Source organism: Pecten maximus, chromosome 12 (assembly GCF_902652985.1).
Source record: "Pecten maximus chromosome 12, xPecMax1.1, whole genome shotgun sequence".
NCBI classification, from domain to species: domain Eukaryota; kingdom Metazoa; phylum Mollusca; class Bivalvia; order Pectinida; family Pectinidae; genus Pecten; species Pecten maximus.
In genome coordinates, this window is record NC_047026.1 from 8,265,713 (window position 1) to 8,279,721 (window position 14,009).

The 14,009-nt window shown below is 35.8% G+C and overlaps 2 protein-coding genes across 2 annotated transcripts; one reads left to right on the top strand and one right to left on the bottom strand.

The window, feature by feature from the left end:
* Positions 1 to 284: 284 nt before the first annotated feature.
* LOC117339365 (MICOS complex subunit MIC60-like) lies at positions 285 to 11,127 on the bottom strand. The gene is made up of 13 exons (XM_033900914.1): positions 10,994 to 11,127; positions 9,764 to 9,885; positions 8,859 to 8,981; positions 8,526 to 8,598; positions 7,789 to 7,876; positions 7,027 to 7,221; positions 6,615 to 6,754; positions 5,953 to 6,050; positions 5,227 to 5,362; positions 4,123 to 4,249; positions 3,051 to 3,274; positions 2,330 to 2,558; positions 285 to 1,291 (listed from the first exon to the last, which is right to left on the bottom strand). The coding sequence occupies exons 1-13, from the start codon at positions 11,030 to 11,032 to the stop codon at positions 672 to 674; spliced, it is 2,214 nt and encodes a 737-aa protein (XP_033756805.1). The 5' UTR covers positions 11,033 to 11,127; the 3' UTR covers positions 285 to 671.
* Positions 11,128 to 11,353: 226 nt separating this feature from the next.
* LOC117339849 (39S ribosomal protein L35, mitochondrial-like) lies at positions 11,354 to 13,765 on the top strand. Its single transcript, XM_033901555.1, has 3 exons — positions 11,354 to 11,420; positions 11,861 to 12,041; positions 13,271 to 13,765. Exons 1-3 carry the CDS (start codon positions 11,390 to 11,392, stop codon positions 13,635 to 13,637), a joined length of 579 nt encoding a protein of 192 aa, XP_033757446.1. The 5' UTR covers positions 11,354 to 11,389; the 3' UTR covers positions 13,638 to 13,765.
* The last annotated feature ends 244 nt before the right edge of the window (positions 13,766 to 14,009 follow it).

Consider the following 14,009-nt stretch of genomic DNA (forward strand, 5'->3'; position numbering starts at 1 on the left):
CATATACATGTATATGTTTTAATTGTTTATGGACATAAAACTATTCTTGATGAAATTACAGGTTCGGTGGAAATTGTTTTTGTCACAATTTTGAAAAAAAAATGCATGTTTTAAATTTTGACAAAAATTCAAATATTTCATCTTGCAGTTCCATTTAAATATGCAAATTTTAATCCTGTGGAGAAGATATAATTATAATACTGGCTGACAATGAGATATTGACTTTCAAGTACATTTTGTAATACCTTCTGTTAAGAAATATACAAATAACATTATCAAATATACTTGGTAAAGTATGTTTTAATAATATCTATCAATAAATATGAAACTAGATACAATTGTCATGAAATGTATTTTTATTACCTGTGGTATACAGAATAATACTTCTATAATCACGTGTAAAACATACAGATCCCTTCAACATTCGTCACTTTAAACCTTTCCGGGAAGAAATACAACATCACATGGAATATGAAATTCAAGGACATTGTCATTTTTTCACAATAATAGAAACAATGCATATAGAAACAATACATATTCCGTTCTCAAATAAAAGCACTTTGTCACATGATGTCGGGTCGATACGGCACATTACGAAACCCTTTCTTGGAAAACACAAAAAGGCGGCATAATCTGTTTGTTTTTACTCGAACAATTCTCAATGCATAGTTTTAAAACAGGGCTCCTAGACCAGTGGCAGAGGCAAAGGTTGTGATACTTTGTGCAGCTTGTTTGGTTTCCACTAGGAGTTTGCCTTCCTTTATCCAATCAGATGCCAGTTCTCGTGGCAGACCTTCCAATTGGTTCATAAATCGTACAGCCATTTCCATATTTCCTTGTTTCAGCCAGAATTGCGCGTGGTCTATTATAGTGAATGTATCTAAGTCTTTTGGATCTACGGTAGCTGTTTCCTTGTTTAGATTCACATTTGAAAAGATAAAAGCTGACTGGACGTAAGATAAGAAAAACGCGAACAGTGAGCTTCTTGATTCATTGATAAGAGCGACTCTCCGACATCTCTTCCTAACGTCGTTAAACCTGGCTATCAGGTTATCCTCTGTCCAGACACCTCGAGCCAACGCCTCGTCAGGAATGGTGTTTATCACTGTAGCGACGAACGGGTGGTGGCCTGATGCCTCCGCGATGGCCATGACCTTTTCTTCAAGGGGAGTGACCCGTTCCTCCCATGTCTGGCCGAATTTGTTACCCACACGAATCAACCCATTTAGGGCCAGACATGCCAGCCATAATCGTTTGGCCTGTTGTGCTGTTTTTCCCTTCTCTGCCTGGGCTGTAATGAAAACAAGCACAGACTAAAAGTTTACACCGGAACTTCAAACTTCGGGTGATTTTAATTATCAAAATAAACAAATGTAAGGATTTTATAGTAACTATCTAAAAGAGGTTCAAGCCTCATTGCAAACTGATTGTCAAAAATACTTCTAACATATGAATAGATTTTTTTTAATTAGTACTAGTAAAATTCTTTAAAATGCATGGCAACTGAAGATGTCACTGCAATATCACTGAAACTTTACAATTGGCCTTGTATCTTTGAACTTGCTAACACACACATCCTCACTTAAATATCCATAATTATTGTATTCCTATGCAATCTCCTGACATGTCACAAATTTGTTACATTGGTCTATCCAGAACACTAAAACCTTAAAGGGAGTCCTGTGGACATTGGGCCAGTTTGTTTGTTTTTGTTTAACATCTCATTAACAGCCAGGGTCATTTAAGGATGTGCAAGGTTTTGGAGGAAAGGCGGAGTACCCCGAGAAAAACCACCGGCCTAAGGTCAGTACCTGGCAACTGCCCTATGTAGGTTTCGAACTCGCAACCAAGAGGTACAGGGCTAGTGATAAGATGTCGGGACACCCTTAACCACTCGGCCACCGCGGCCCCTTCATTAGGCCAGTAAGACAGTGGGGACGAGAGGTAAGTGTTGCGTGTATAGCACATCAATGGTTGTCTCATTCAAATACCCCAAAAAAATCTTTCAAAATATAAGCCAGTTTAACCTTGTTGTCTAAAAATCAGTGGGGTCATGAAGAAACTTTGCTAGTACTAGAGGTAACACACAGGGGATTGTCCCCAGGGTTCCAACAGTTTACTCATGGCATCCAGGGGTCGGACCCTGGAGTCAAGTTATCATTCTGGATCATAGGAATGCTGCCTCCCCTATCAATATAACTTCATTAATGTATAAATGTATATTTTGCTGAAAAAACTGTAAGCTCAAGTCCTTGCTTATAACATGAAATGACATCAACACTGAACACATTAACTGTTTTTAAAGGTTTTTCAAAAGTCTAACACTTACATTCTACGGCTGCTTCGATACCATTGATCCTTGCCTCAAATCCAGCAATCTGAGTTTTATATCCTAATCGCTCCTCTAAAATCTTGTCTTGAAGGTGTCCGTCAAATTTCTCCGACAGATCAATCTCCTGCTCCATTAGTTTTTTCTCTATGTTATCAACATGTGCTGCGGCCTGCATGGCCAACATGTGCCTGAGTTCCTTCTCATACTCTTCACGCGCTTCAGAGGCCTGTTAACAAAACAAAAACAAAAAAATTATTAAGATTTTATGCTATATGGCCTAAAGTCCTGCGAAACTACAAAACACACTAAGAAAGTACTGTAGAGGTTGATTTTTTTTATGGTTCATATTTTGGGAATTTCATAAAAGGTTTGAAGCAAAATTCATTATTTTTCACATTAATAAAAATGATATATCGTACCAATTTCATTTTTTTCTTTTGTTTTTGTTCTGAAGTCATCTTTTGTTTTACAAAAAAAAATTCTTTAAAATCTTTTTTTTTCTAATTTTTTTTTCCACAGATTTCTTCATTTCCAGTTTGCATTAAAAAGTGAGTAGGAAAATTGAGCCCCCTAAAAATGAAATAAAGCTCTAACAGTATAGCCTATGATCCAGAAAAGACCTGTCAAACAATACATTACATATGCTTAATTACAGGAGCCTGAATTGAAAACAAAGGACTCTTGGAATATTACAAGACTACAGTTAAAGCTAACTTACCCAGTTTTCTTTCTCCATTGCATACTGCTGTTGTAGCTTCTCTAAAGCATTGTTTATACTCAGACTAGCTACATGGTCATCTTCACGTTTCTGTTGTTCGATGGCCGCCTCAAATCGCTGCTTCTCCATGGCGATCTGCTCTGCCAACTGAAGCTGCAGTTGTTCTATTCGGCCATGGGCGTGTCCAATGAGTACGTTCAGGTCCTCCTCACTAAGAGTGTTACCTACGTAAAAAGAATGAATTAAAAATTTGAAATAGTAATTACAGTGCATTAAGTATACAACACTAGTTTCTGTACTCTATATGGAGATTTTTAAAATTCATTAAAGATTTTGTTTAATTATGATTTCTCTGTCTATAATCCCTTTTAAATTTATGAAACAACTGATCATGAAATGATCCCAGACTTAGGCACTATCAGTCATGACTTAGCAGTGGGATCCAACATAGGCGGAGGGGGTCAGCAGGCTTATAATTACTTGGCCTGCTCTCATTAATGGATTAATAAGGCAAGCAAAATTCACTGTTAAGACCCGAAATAACTTTAAAATTCAAAACAGTACATACTATCCCCAATATACTGCTCGGCTAGACAGATCTTCTCTTTAGCTCTATCAGTTGAGCATAAGACTAGTAATACAGAGGTCCAAGGTTTGACCCTTATCGGAGTTTGGTTTGGATTTATTTTGTTCAACATCCTATTAACAGCCAGGGTCATTAAAAGATGTGCCTGGTTTTGGAGGTGGAGGAAAGGCGGAGTTTCCGGAGAAAAACCACCGACCTACAGTCAGTTTAAACGCGCAACCCAGAGGTGGAGGGCTAGTGATCAAATGTCGGGACACCTTAACTACTCTGCCACCGCTCCCCTCCCCCTTTTGGAAACAGCGATTTAAATTTGTACCTATATAGCTAATCCTAACAAACTAAGATAGACTTCACATTGGCAATCAATGTACAGCTCTACTGTCGCTGTATTGGACATGGCGCTCATAGGCACATAAATGCTTAACCTACATATAATATATGTGGGATTTATTGTTATAATGATGCAGATCACTATGGTTTTTTTACCTTTGCCAGTGCCAAGTTTTTTATCCGGCATCAAACTTTGAAGTTCTCTCTGAAACTGCATCTTTCCCTTTTCAATGAGTTCCGTAAATTGCTCTGTTGTTTTATACTCCGATTCAGATTTCTTTATCTGAAAACAAAATAAAATCTGACAGTAAGATTTATCTGAAAACAAAATAAAGTCTGAGAGTTAGAATATTAATTGTTATTAGATATGAGACATTGATACCCTCCTCCGTACTGGAATTCTTAATAAAGACCATCAAGGTCAAAGGTGAAGGTTATGAAAAGGTCATTGTGAATATGTAAATATGCCTGACCATTGTTTTCTTGGTTTTAATTTTTAACAGAATTAAATGCTAAAATAGAACTCAACACCTTTAAAAACAAAAGTTTTATATGGCGGGTTAAAAAAGTAAGCTTTTAGTCATGATCAAGGAAGTATATGTCCTGAACTAAATATCTAAGGATAACAGCAGCTACAATGATTTTAGACTAGAGAATATTTGTTCACATATCTGCCCTTGTTTCTGCATTGACGATAAGGCCAAGATAAAAATACAGTTGGTTTCACTTAACCATCCGACCCAGAAAAAATGTGCCGACTCAAAAAATTTTATTAAGAAAAATACAACATTTTTTTAACGATTTGACCGCTCCGGATATTTGTGTCCAGAAGTTGATGTGCAGGTTTGAAACCATGTCTCTCAAACCCAAATAAGATTGGTGTGTGATTTTTTTGGTTAAGAACACAAAATAAATAATGATTTCTATATTTTGATTTGTTTTTGTATTAAAGGTTGAAAAATCTGTTTTCAAAACTGAATAAAAAAAATGTCAGCCCTACCTACCTACCTACCCATATGCAAGACCCCCTGGTGGGGTTACAGCAAACCAAGATAATCTTAAGGGTGGCTAACTGGCTAAGCAGAAAATTTATAGTTCAAAACATGTCAAAAATTGAAGAAAAAAAACACAGAAATGTTCAATACAAATACAATGATGATTGTTCCAACACTAATGCTCTCAACTGCTTCATGCTGTGTTTAAGCCAAATTTTGTCACTTGGTTACTAAATATTCTGTCAGTGTGGATGTGGCTGTTTACCGTTTCCATCATTTGGTTCATCCTACTGGAGAGACCGTTTAAGTGATCCTCCGCGGCTGTGACTGCCTTGTTAGCCTTAGCATCACTGTTCTCCTTCACTTCCTTGATGACAGAATTCAGTTTGTCCAGCTCGTCCCTTTAATCATTTTGAACATGTCATTTAAACGCATATATGTTACACTACTGATACAAGGAATTCTAAATTAATCAATGTTCCACTTATAATTGAGATAGCTTAACTATACATGAAGTCTTTCAACCAGTGGAAACCTTACTATATAAACATCACCTGAATCAATGACCCCCCCTAACTTGAAAGCTTATTCCTGTCCGTATTTAAATCAATTCAGACATGAATATATGTGTTGTTTCTACTACTGCCAAATATTCAGATAATTAGACTGACCTTGACATTACAAGGTTACTAGGAAGCTTAACTTCCTTTATTGACAATTCCCTCGGACAAACAAGCCATCAAACAATCAGGTAACCTAAACTAACCTTGACCTTACAATTGGGTTGTAAGGAAGCTTACCTGGCTTTGTTGACAATCCCATCAGACAAACTATAGCAATCAAATATACAGGTAACCTAAACTGACCTTGACCTTACAAGGTTGCTAGGAAGATTATCAGGTTTTGTTGATCCATTTAGACACACCATAGCCATCAAACATTCAGATAACTTAGACTGACCTTGACCTTACAAGGTTGTTCAGAAGCTTACCTGGCTTTAGTGACAATCCCCTCAGACACACTTGCCATCTGTTTCCAAGCTTGTGAGGCTTCCACCACATTTTGCCACTGACCATCCTTATCCTCAATCTAACAAACAAGTTTAAATCATCAGTTACTGAATTGATATGTTCAGTAATAATCCTCAGATCTAAATTTTGCAACTATAATTTTTTTCCGCAAATTATTGTTACATTTTCAGTTAAACACAGAAGTGACAAACTGATGTAAATATAAACTTTATCTATTTTACAATAATGATGAAACAAGACATATCAACTTATATTAAACACTCTTGTTTGCCGAGATGGAAGTGCGCAAAGGGTGATACTGTGGGAGGAAACCGGAGTATCCAGTGAAAACCCACGTGGCCGGGCAGGTGACCCCCATGCCCTTTCATGTCAAATCACAGAATAACCCCAGCTTCCTAGGTGAAAGGCAAGTGTGTTTCCACTCTACCACCCGACCACAAACTTGTGATATGTGCAAGAAAATATGAAAGTAATTTATTCAGCAGTGAGCTTGTTTTATCAATCTAACAACACAACTTGACTTCCTTTTCTGTATAAATCTATGGGTTAAGTCATCTTACTAGTATATGCTTACAAAAACATAAGAAATAGTTAAACTGATATATTTTATCAATTAACTTACAGGAGATTTATCGTCCAGGGCCTTTTTCAGACTTTGTGTATGAGCCTTGATCTTCTCCAACATCTTCGTCTGAGTTTCTAAGGCCTCTGTTACACTTTTGTTGGCCTCTTCTACAGGTCCATCCAACTTCTTCAACAAGGCTATAAAATTTATATACAAAATCTACATTAGCATGAAATCATATCTAATCAATGATGTCTGGCTAAGAGCCACTTCCGACGACAAACAATATTCTAATGTAAGTAACAAAATAATTTTACCTATGGGAGAATCCTTAAAAACAACTTTTGTTGATTTGTTTTTAAATACCAAACTTTCTTTGTTTATCAACTTCAAATGAAAATTTGACATCAATGATGACTGATTATTTAACTGTCTTGCCAATTATTTCTACCCAAAGAGTATGAATTACCTGAAAAATTTGCTGCCTTATCGGCTTGTTTCTTTTCCTCTTCCCTTTTTAATCTTTCTACCTCTTCTGCTTTTTTCTTAGCTTGCTGTGCCTGCTCTTGCTCCAACTTCTTCTTTTCTTTCTCTTCCTTTTTCTGTTTCTTTTTAGCTGCTACTTCGGCATCACTTGGTTTAATCTTTTCCTTGGCTGTAATTTCTGTATTAATGAGAATAAATATTTTAGTTCCTTTCAGATCTGCAACTAATACAACTACCTGTAGTACGAATTGTAACGGCACTGTTACAAATATCCCCTAAAGACCCAAGAGTCATAAATAAAGTAATTGATAGCGCAAGTGTTTGTATTGTCATACTACACCTATATACCTTTCATCAACATTGGCCTATATCTTAATTTCAACCAATCAGAGACTCTGTTCCAGATGACTGATTGAAAAAGGAAAAAGTGTTTTGCCCACTAGTCATACACGATTTCTCCTGAATCAAAAATAGCAGGTGAACAAATTTACACAATGTTTAATTTGATATATAATATTAATTTTCAATGAAGTTTATGAACGATATCAAGAAATATTGATCTTTCCGAGTCCATAGCAAGTTATATCATAAGTTCCAACATTTTTCCTTTGATAATGTGACGGATAAAATCAATAAAGAGATTAATCTTGTAACTGTTTTTACTGATTTTACCAATACAGGTTCATCCAAATATAATCAAGTTAGGGTGAATGGCAGACAGATTAAAACACTAATTACACATTACCTGGTGCAGGCGTCTTTATTTCTCCCTTCTCCGCTTTTGTCTTCACCTCTTCTTTCTGGACCTTTGCATTTGTTTCTTCCTTCTGAGTCTTAATTAAATTAAACATTCAATTCAATACATAAAATTTTAATAGACAATTCCTATGTCAGCAGCAATAAGAATGACTGGTTATCTCCCCTGACTAAGAAGGCACCTAAAAGAAGCAATGTCAGTGTGTGTCGTGTGTTATGACATAGTTTTGTACACCGCATTATCAATCCACTTCATTACTCATGGTTCGCACAGATTTTCATACCAAAATTCAAGCACTTTTTCTCAATTTTCCTGGTGATTTTTTTTTACCAAACTTGAAGGGAATGGAGATCGTATCTTTAGCGTGATAAAAATAACAAAATTTTGTTGTGTAAGTAAAGTAAAATGTATTCAAAAAGACTTTGCTATAAATATACAACCAAACACTGGAATAATCGAAAATTAAAGTAAGAAATACCAATGTTATCTATTGAAACCTGAAAAAGCATGTTTACAGCAAGGATGAAATCCAGTACTTTTCCAACAATGACCCAGAATTCCAGTAATTTCATCACCTGTATGAACCATATTACTTGCTTTATATATAGCCCTTTATACTGCCTTCAGGGAAATGTTGACTATGTTATGGTTGATCATTGTTATTTCCATATACCATATAGGTATGCACATCTATAGCTGCAACTCAGCCATGCATCAAAACTCACCGGTGGTAGTATTGGTTCTATAGGCTTTTTCTTAGCTATGGGAGGTGGCCATATCTCGGGGATCTTCTCAGTGCTAGAAAAACAATAATCCATTGATATGACAATACTATATTGTACACATGTCATTAATATAAAATAATACATATTCTTGAACAGAAAGAAAGATCAGACATTTTTTTTTTTTTATCAAAAAGAGAGATTAGACTTCAAATTGAGTTTTCCCTACAATCACCTAGTTCTATTCTCATTATTCTCTGGCTTCAAGGCTTAAATTATACTTTTATCATTTCTACATATACATGTATCTGTACATGATTTTATAAGTATGCTTACATTGAACCTGATGACAAGTTGAGCTTTTCTTTCACCCAATCTAGAACGGTTGGGTCATACCAACAGATTCCAGCTCCAGCTCCTGTCAACACGACTAGTCCGCCAAGTAACGCAGGGACACGACTGTAACAGGAATTTACTCCATATTAAATTGGAAAAGTGTTACGTTAATACCAAAATTATATGTAATACTGTAAATGGATTATAATTTTCATGGGATTTATTTTCGTATTAATATGCGGGGATAGTCAATTGCAAATTCAAATCCTTAGTTATTATTTATATGAAAATAATACTTTCTTATGATAGGCTAGCGAGTCTAAGACTACATAGTTCATCATTCCCGAATTTAAAGTTATTTCTATATCAGTTTGACTCGTTAAATTATGTATTCACAATACGTCTTATGCGGTATGTGTGCGAAATGAAGTATTTGTGAAATCTTCATAATAATCAATTTTTCATGTTTTCTTACTCAAAGGAAGTAGTATCAAATCTATTATAAAAGCTACAACTATATAATAGTTACTACATTGCTAAATCTCTGTTGAAACTTTGAAAATATACATGTATAGTAGGATTCCATGCAGTACACTTCATGCTAATTAGGCTTTAAGATGTAATGTGTGTTTCTGCTAATACGCCAACAAAACATAAGGTTAGAAGGTGAGGAAATCTTTTCTTTTTTTCTTGATGACATATTGATATACTGATGAGTCTATAGCTTGCCTTCCATATATACAATATTTACAAATTCATTTGACCCTTGACACCGAACAATCTAAAGTAGAAATAATTAAGGCACATGGTATATTCTTTATCTATTTTGGAGACATAAAAAGGGTGAAATATATTAAATCATATATCTGAATTTACAATCTCAGTCAGTGTTTTGGAGATTATACCTTGATTTTTGTGGTGGTGCTGGCGGTGGAACATTGGCCTTTGGACTAGCAGTGTTTGTCCCTTTGCCTGAAGCTGGTGGCTTGGTGGCCAGTCTGCGTACACCAGGCCTTAATCCAACACACTAATAGAAATTAAAACATACATCAATATTAACACATTAATTATGAACATTTTGTAAAAGATATTTCAAAAATATTATTGTGGTATTAATTGTTACTGTGTAACACCTAGTAATTATAACTTTGTTATTATAAATTTATACTCCACAACAGGAGTTTGACAGGTTTTTTCATAGCATACAGGCAGGGTTACGAGGGTATATTATATTGACTAATTATTGTAGTATCCTACAAATAGCATCCACATTGTCAGAATATACCCAGTGTAGCAGGCCGGGTTTTAATTGTAAATACTGTACATATTTGTATGGCGGATTGGTCGCCATCTAGCTTCGGGCTAGGGGGAATTTCCCTTAAGCTCAGTCGGTAGACTAGAGCGGCGGACCAGTAAGCCGAGGGTCGCGAGTCCGATCCCGGCTGGCTGCACACTACTACTCTTTGAATTTTTACACCACCATATATATTTACTGTATTATAAATGTCAGTAATGACAGAAAACAGCTGCAAATCTTAGCATGTGCCTCAATTAAAATGACCTATAACTACTTTTAAGTGAATCAATCTTTAAAAGTCCAACATATTTGGTACATTGTTGATATTGTTTCACTAATTAAAAATGTTTATTTTTTATAACTATTGTACATTTGATAAATAGAATATATGGTCAGTGTCTTAAGATATAAGCTTTATTTTTGGCTCGGGACAGAAAGACAAAAGTGACTCGACACTATATATATATACATGTACTGCAGTACAGCTATACTTTAAGACATACACTAACCATGTACATGTATTCTCTATGTACATGTATATATATTCTTATTGAGGCCAAAAACGAAAATAGCTCTGTTTCCACTAACGAGCCCTCCAAAAAATAAATATATTATATGAATAAACAGGTTGACAGATTATGTTGAATAGGAAAAGCATTTGTCGCTTCAACAGTAGCTGATGTTTTCCATGAACTAGAAGCTACTGTTTCAGTAGGCCAGAGACTAGTTCTAGTCTGAAATGTCAGGTTCCTGTGCTCAAGGACACGTCTTAGGACATCTCTCCTACTAGTGCAAGTGGGTGTGCGCTACCCACTCGGTCTAAAATTAGAGAACCTACTCGTATTCCAGATCGTACGTGTGTTGTTGCCTTCCACATTTCAATGATTCTTTAGCTCACAGACTTTGCCGGCTAACTCATCGGTCACCTGCCGAGCCAGGTCCTTCTTTGAACGGATGTAGCATTGTTATTATAAACGAATATTTAAAAACCGGATCATGTAACAATTTTCCGGATATAATTTGAAAATCAAGTTTCATGCTAAATAAAGTAATATTAATAATAATTTTTCTGTACTTCAAATATGACATCAGTATGACTGAGCTTATACCATCGTAATAAATATAAGATAAGGACTGAATGTATAATATTGATGATGTTAAATATCAGTTCCGGCAATATTATTTCCCATACCGGTTGCGTTTTCTGCCTTTATAATACCCTTTACTTTACAAGATGGCTGCGCCCTTGAAACGGTGCTTGTTTGGTGAGTTCGTCCATATAAAAACATTATAAAAATGCAATATATTTGCTTCGGAAATTCATTTCTAAGTCAATTTTGAGACAATCATGATATGCCTACCTATCATCCAATCATTCTATCTTGCCGTACTTAAGCTTCCTGGCTAAGCTTCCAGTTGCAATGCTTTGGGGCTTGCTTATTTTTAATTAATTAATTTTTGTTTACCCAACTTTCAGATTAAAGGAAAATTCTGAAAAAGGATGATAGGGGGGCTTATCTATGAAGTGGTTAAATGCTAAGATTATTTTAAATTTACTACATTAGTATGCAAAATATGCAATTGTATACAATGTATATATACTGCTTTTAATACTTGAAATTTAACACAATTCAAGTGACAATATACTGTATACACACAAATACACTTACCCGTGGTAAATTAATCAATGAAGTTTGTTTTACAGGGTTAAGCCAGCTCACTTCCAGATTTGGTCACCTGGCAGTGAAGCCGAGACCAATCGGATCAATCAACAGAGCTGTGACGTACTGTGTTAACAGACAACGATTTAGTGTGATGACCAACATCCGAGCAACACCACAGCCCCATACTGCCAAACAAATATCACCATCATCATCCTTTAATGGGTAAAGTTCTGAATGTAGGGTCTTCTTGTGATAACCCTGTCTTGATCCAGTTATGTTACAGTAGTGTATGTTTAAATACCAAGGTTTAGTAATTATAAAGTGTTAAGGCTCATTATTATTGATACGAGCAAATGAAAATAATTCCTTTTTTATGCCCCGGCCATGAAATGGGGGGGGAGGGGGGCATATAGTGTTACCCATGTCCGTTTCGTCCTGTCTCGTCCCACCATGTCCAGATGCATTGTAACTAGCTAATGCCAGGACCTGGTGATGCCATCCTCACCAAACTGTGTTTTGGGGTATCAAATGGCAGCGGGGGCATTTTCTAGTTTTATTCATTTTTATTTGAAAGATTATGAAATTTTTACGTTGATGCTCCATCCCTTATCTATTTGGAATGAAAGTAAACACTTTGTGTCAATTTCACACTAATTAACCAAAACAGCTGTGCATGCTTATTGAATTATTTTCAGTTGGCATTCAAAGATAACATGATTACATGATCTGTGCAGCACTAGACTGGAGGCCTTTGGTTTCTTTCATCACTGGCTGACATTTTATCTCATTAGTATTATATTAAGCTCAATCATGAGATTGAAAGGGTTTCTCATAAAGCTGGAATCACAGACAGTGTCCTGTTTGGTACTGGTTGTTTCTGACTAAATGAGAAAGACATTTTACCCAAATTGCTCTGGATAGCATGTAAAGGTCCAACTGTATGGTGTTCATTGAGGTAGTCACCAGCTACTACATGGAAATCCCAGTCAAATATTATAATGGCTATTGATGAGGAAATAAACTGAACAAACATTTCTTGTACATGTATATACCTAGAATTTTATACTCAGTTTTGAATCCGGGTCATATGTTTATTTTTACTATAATGTTAAATCTCAGGGGCCGCGTGACTGAGCGGTTAAGGTGTACAGACACTTTATCTCTAGCCCTCCACCTCTTGGTTGAAAGTTCGAAACCTACGTGGGGTAGTTGCCAGGTACTGACCATAGGCCAGTGGTTTTTCTCAGAGTACTCCAGCTTTCCTCCACCTGCAAAACCTGACACGTCCTTAAATGACCCTGGCTGTTATTGGGACGTTAAATGAAATGAACCAAAGCTAGAAATCATTTTTGTTTTGCTGAAGATTTGTATTGGAATAAACTAAATAAATGATTTGAATAAGTTTAGAGTAACAAAGATGGACTATGTTAATTTTATATTTTTCCTTGTAGGTCATTAACACAGGTATGCTCGCCATTCCTACAACCAGTACGTACCAAAACAAGTGTCAGCTTAAAGAAAGGAAAGGAAAAGACGATCCCTTCAGTTTTACACCGGTTCAAGCGTATGCAGTGGGGTGGCTGGATTAGAACCAAATCCGGCAAGAATAAGAGAATGTGGGCAAAGTCACCACAGCGTCGCTATCGACTGCAACAACACGTGATGTGTAACGGTGCACAAAGTAAACTTCTGGATAAAATGGTGACCGGGTATTGGAGGAAACATCGTCACTATCCGGACGATCCCTACGCTCCGTATCATAAACGTACAAACTTTCCATATTCTGACAATAATGAGGTTCCTCCATTCCTGCCATAGCTGCTGTTCTGGGTACTGAGACATTGGAATCGGATAATTGAATTATTGATTAAAATAGTTCACTTACATTCAATTTGCTTTAAATTGTTCTTCTTCATTTCTGTGCTATTAAACATTATATAAAATAAGATGTTTGTGTTGTTATTCATCTGCCTATAATTTTGGTATACCGTTGTTTAACACTAACAAAATGCATTTATTTTATCTTCTAAACAATTGATGGAAATACAAACAAAAAAAATGAGAAATGATGGTCATAATTATGGATGATAATAATGAGCAGCTCTTATGGGAATGAAGCTTAGATTTATTTACTACATCCTTGTCCATGTCAACCTGTTAATCACAGTAAACAAGTCCTTGAATTTGATT

Coding starts and splice junctions, on each gene's coding strand:
- LOC117339849 (XM_033901555.1), top strand. CDS start 11,390: ATGGCTGCGCCCTTGAAACGGTGCTTGTTTG. Junction 11,421..11,860: donor CTTGAAACGGTGCTTGTTTG/GTGAGTTCGTCC, acceptor TTTGTTTTACAG/GGTTAAGCCAGCTCACTTCC. Junction 12,042..13,270: donor CCATCATCATCCTTTAATGG/GTAAAGTTCTGA, acceptor TTTTCCTTGTAG/GTCATTAACACAGGTATGCT.
- LOC117339365 (XM_033900914.1), bottom strand. CDS start 11,032: ATGTGGAAGGCAACAACACACGTACGATCTGGAATACGA. Junction 9,886..10,993: donor ACGTACGATCTGGAATACGA/GTAGGTTCTCTA, acceptor AATTTCTATTAG/TGTGTTGGATTAAGGCCTGG. Junction 1,292..2,329: donor TATCGAAGCAGCCGTAGAAT/GTAAGTGTTAGA, acceptor TTTTCATTACAG/CCCAGGCAGAGAAGGGAAAA.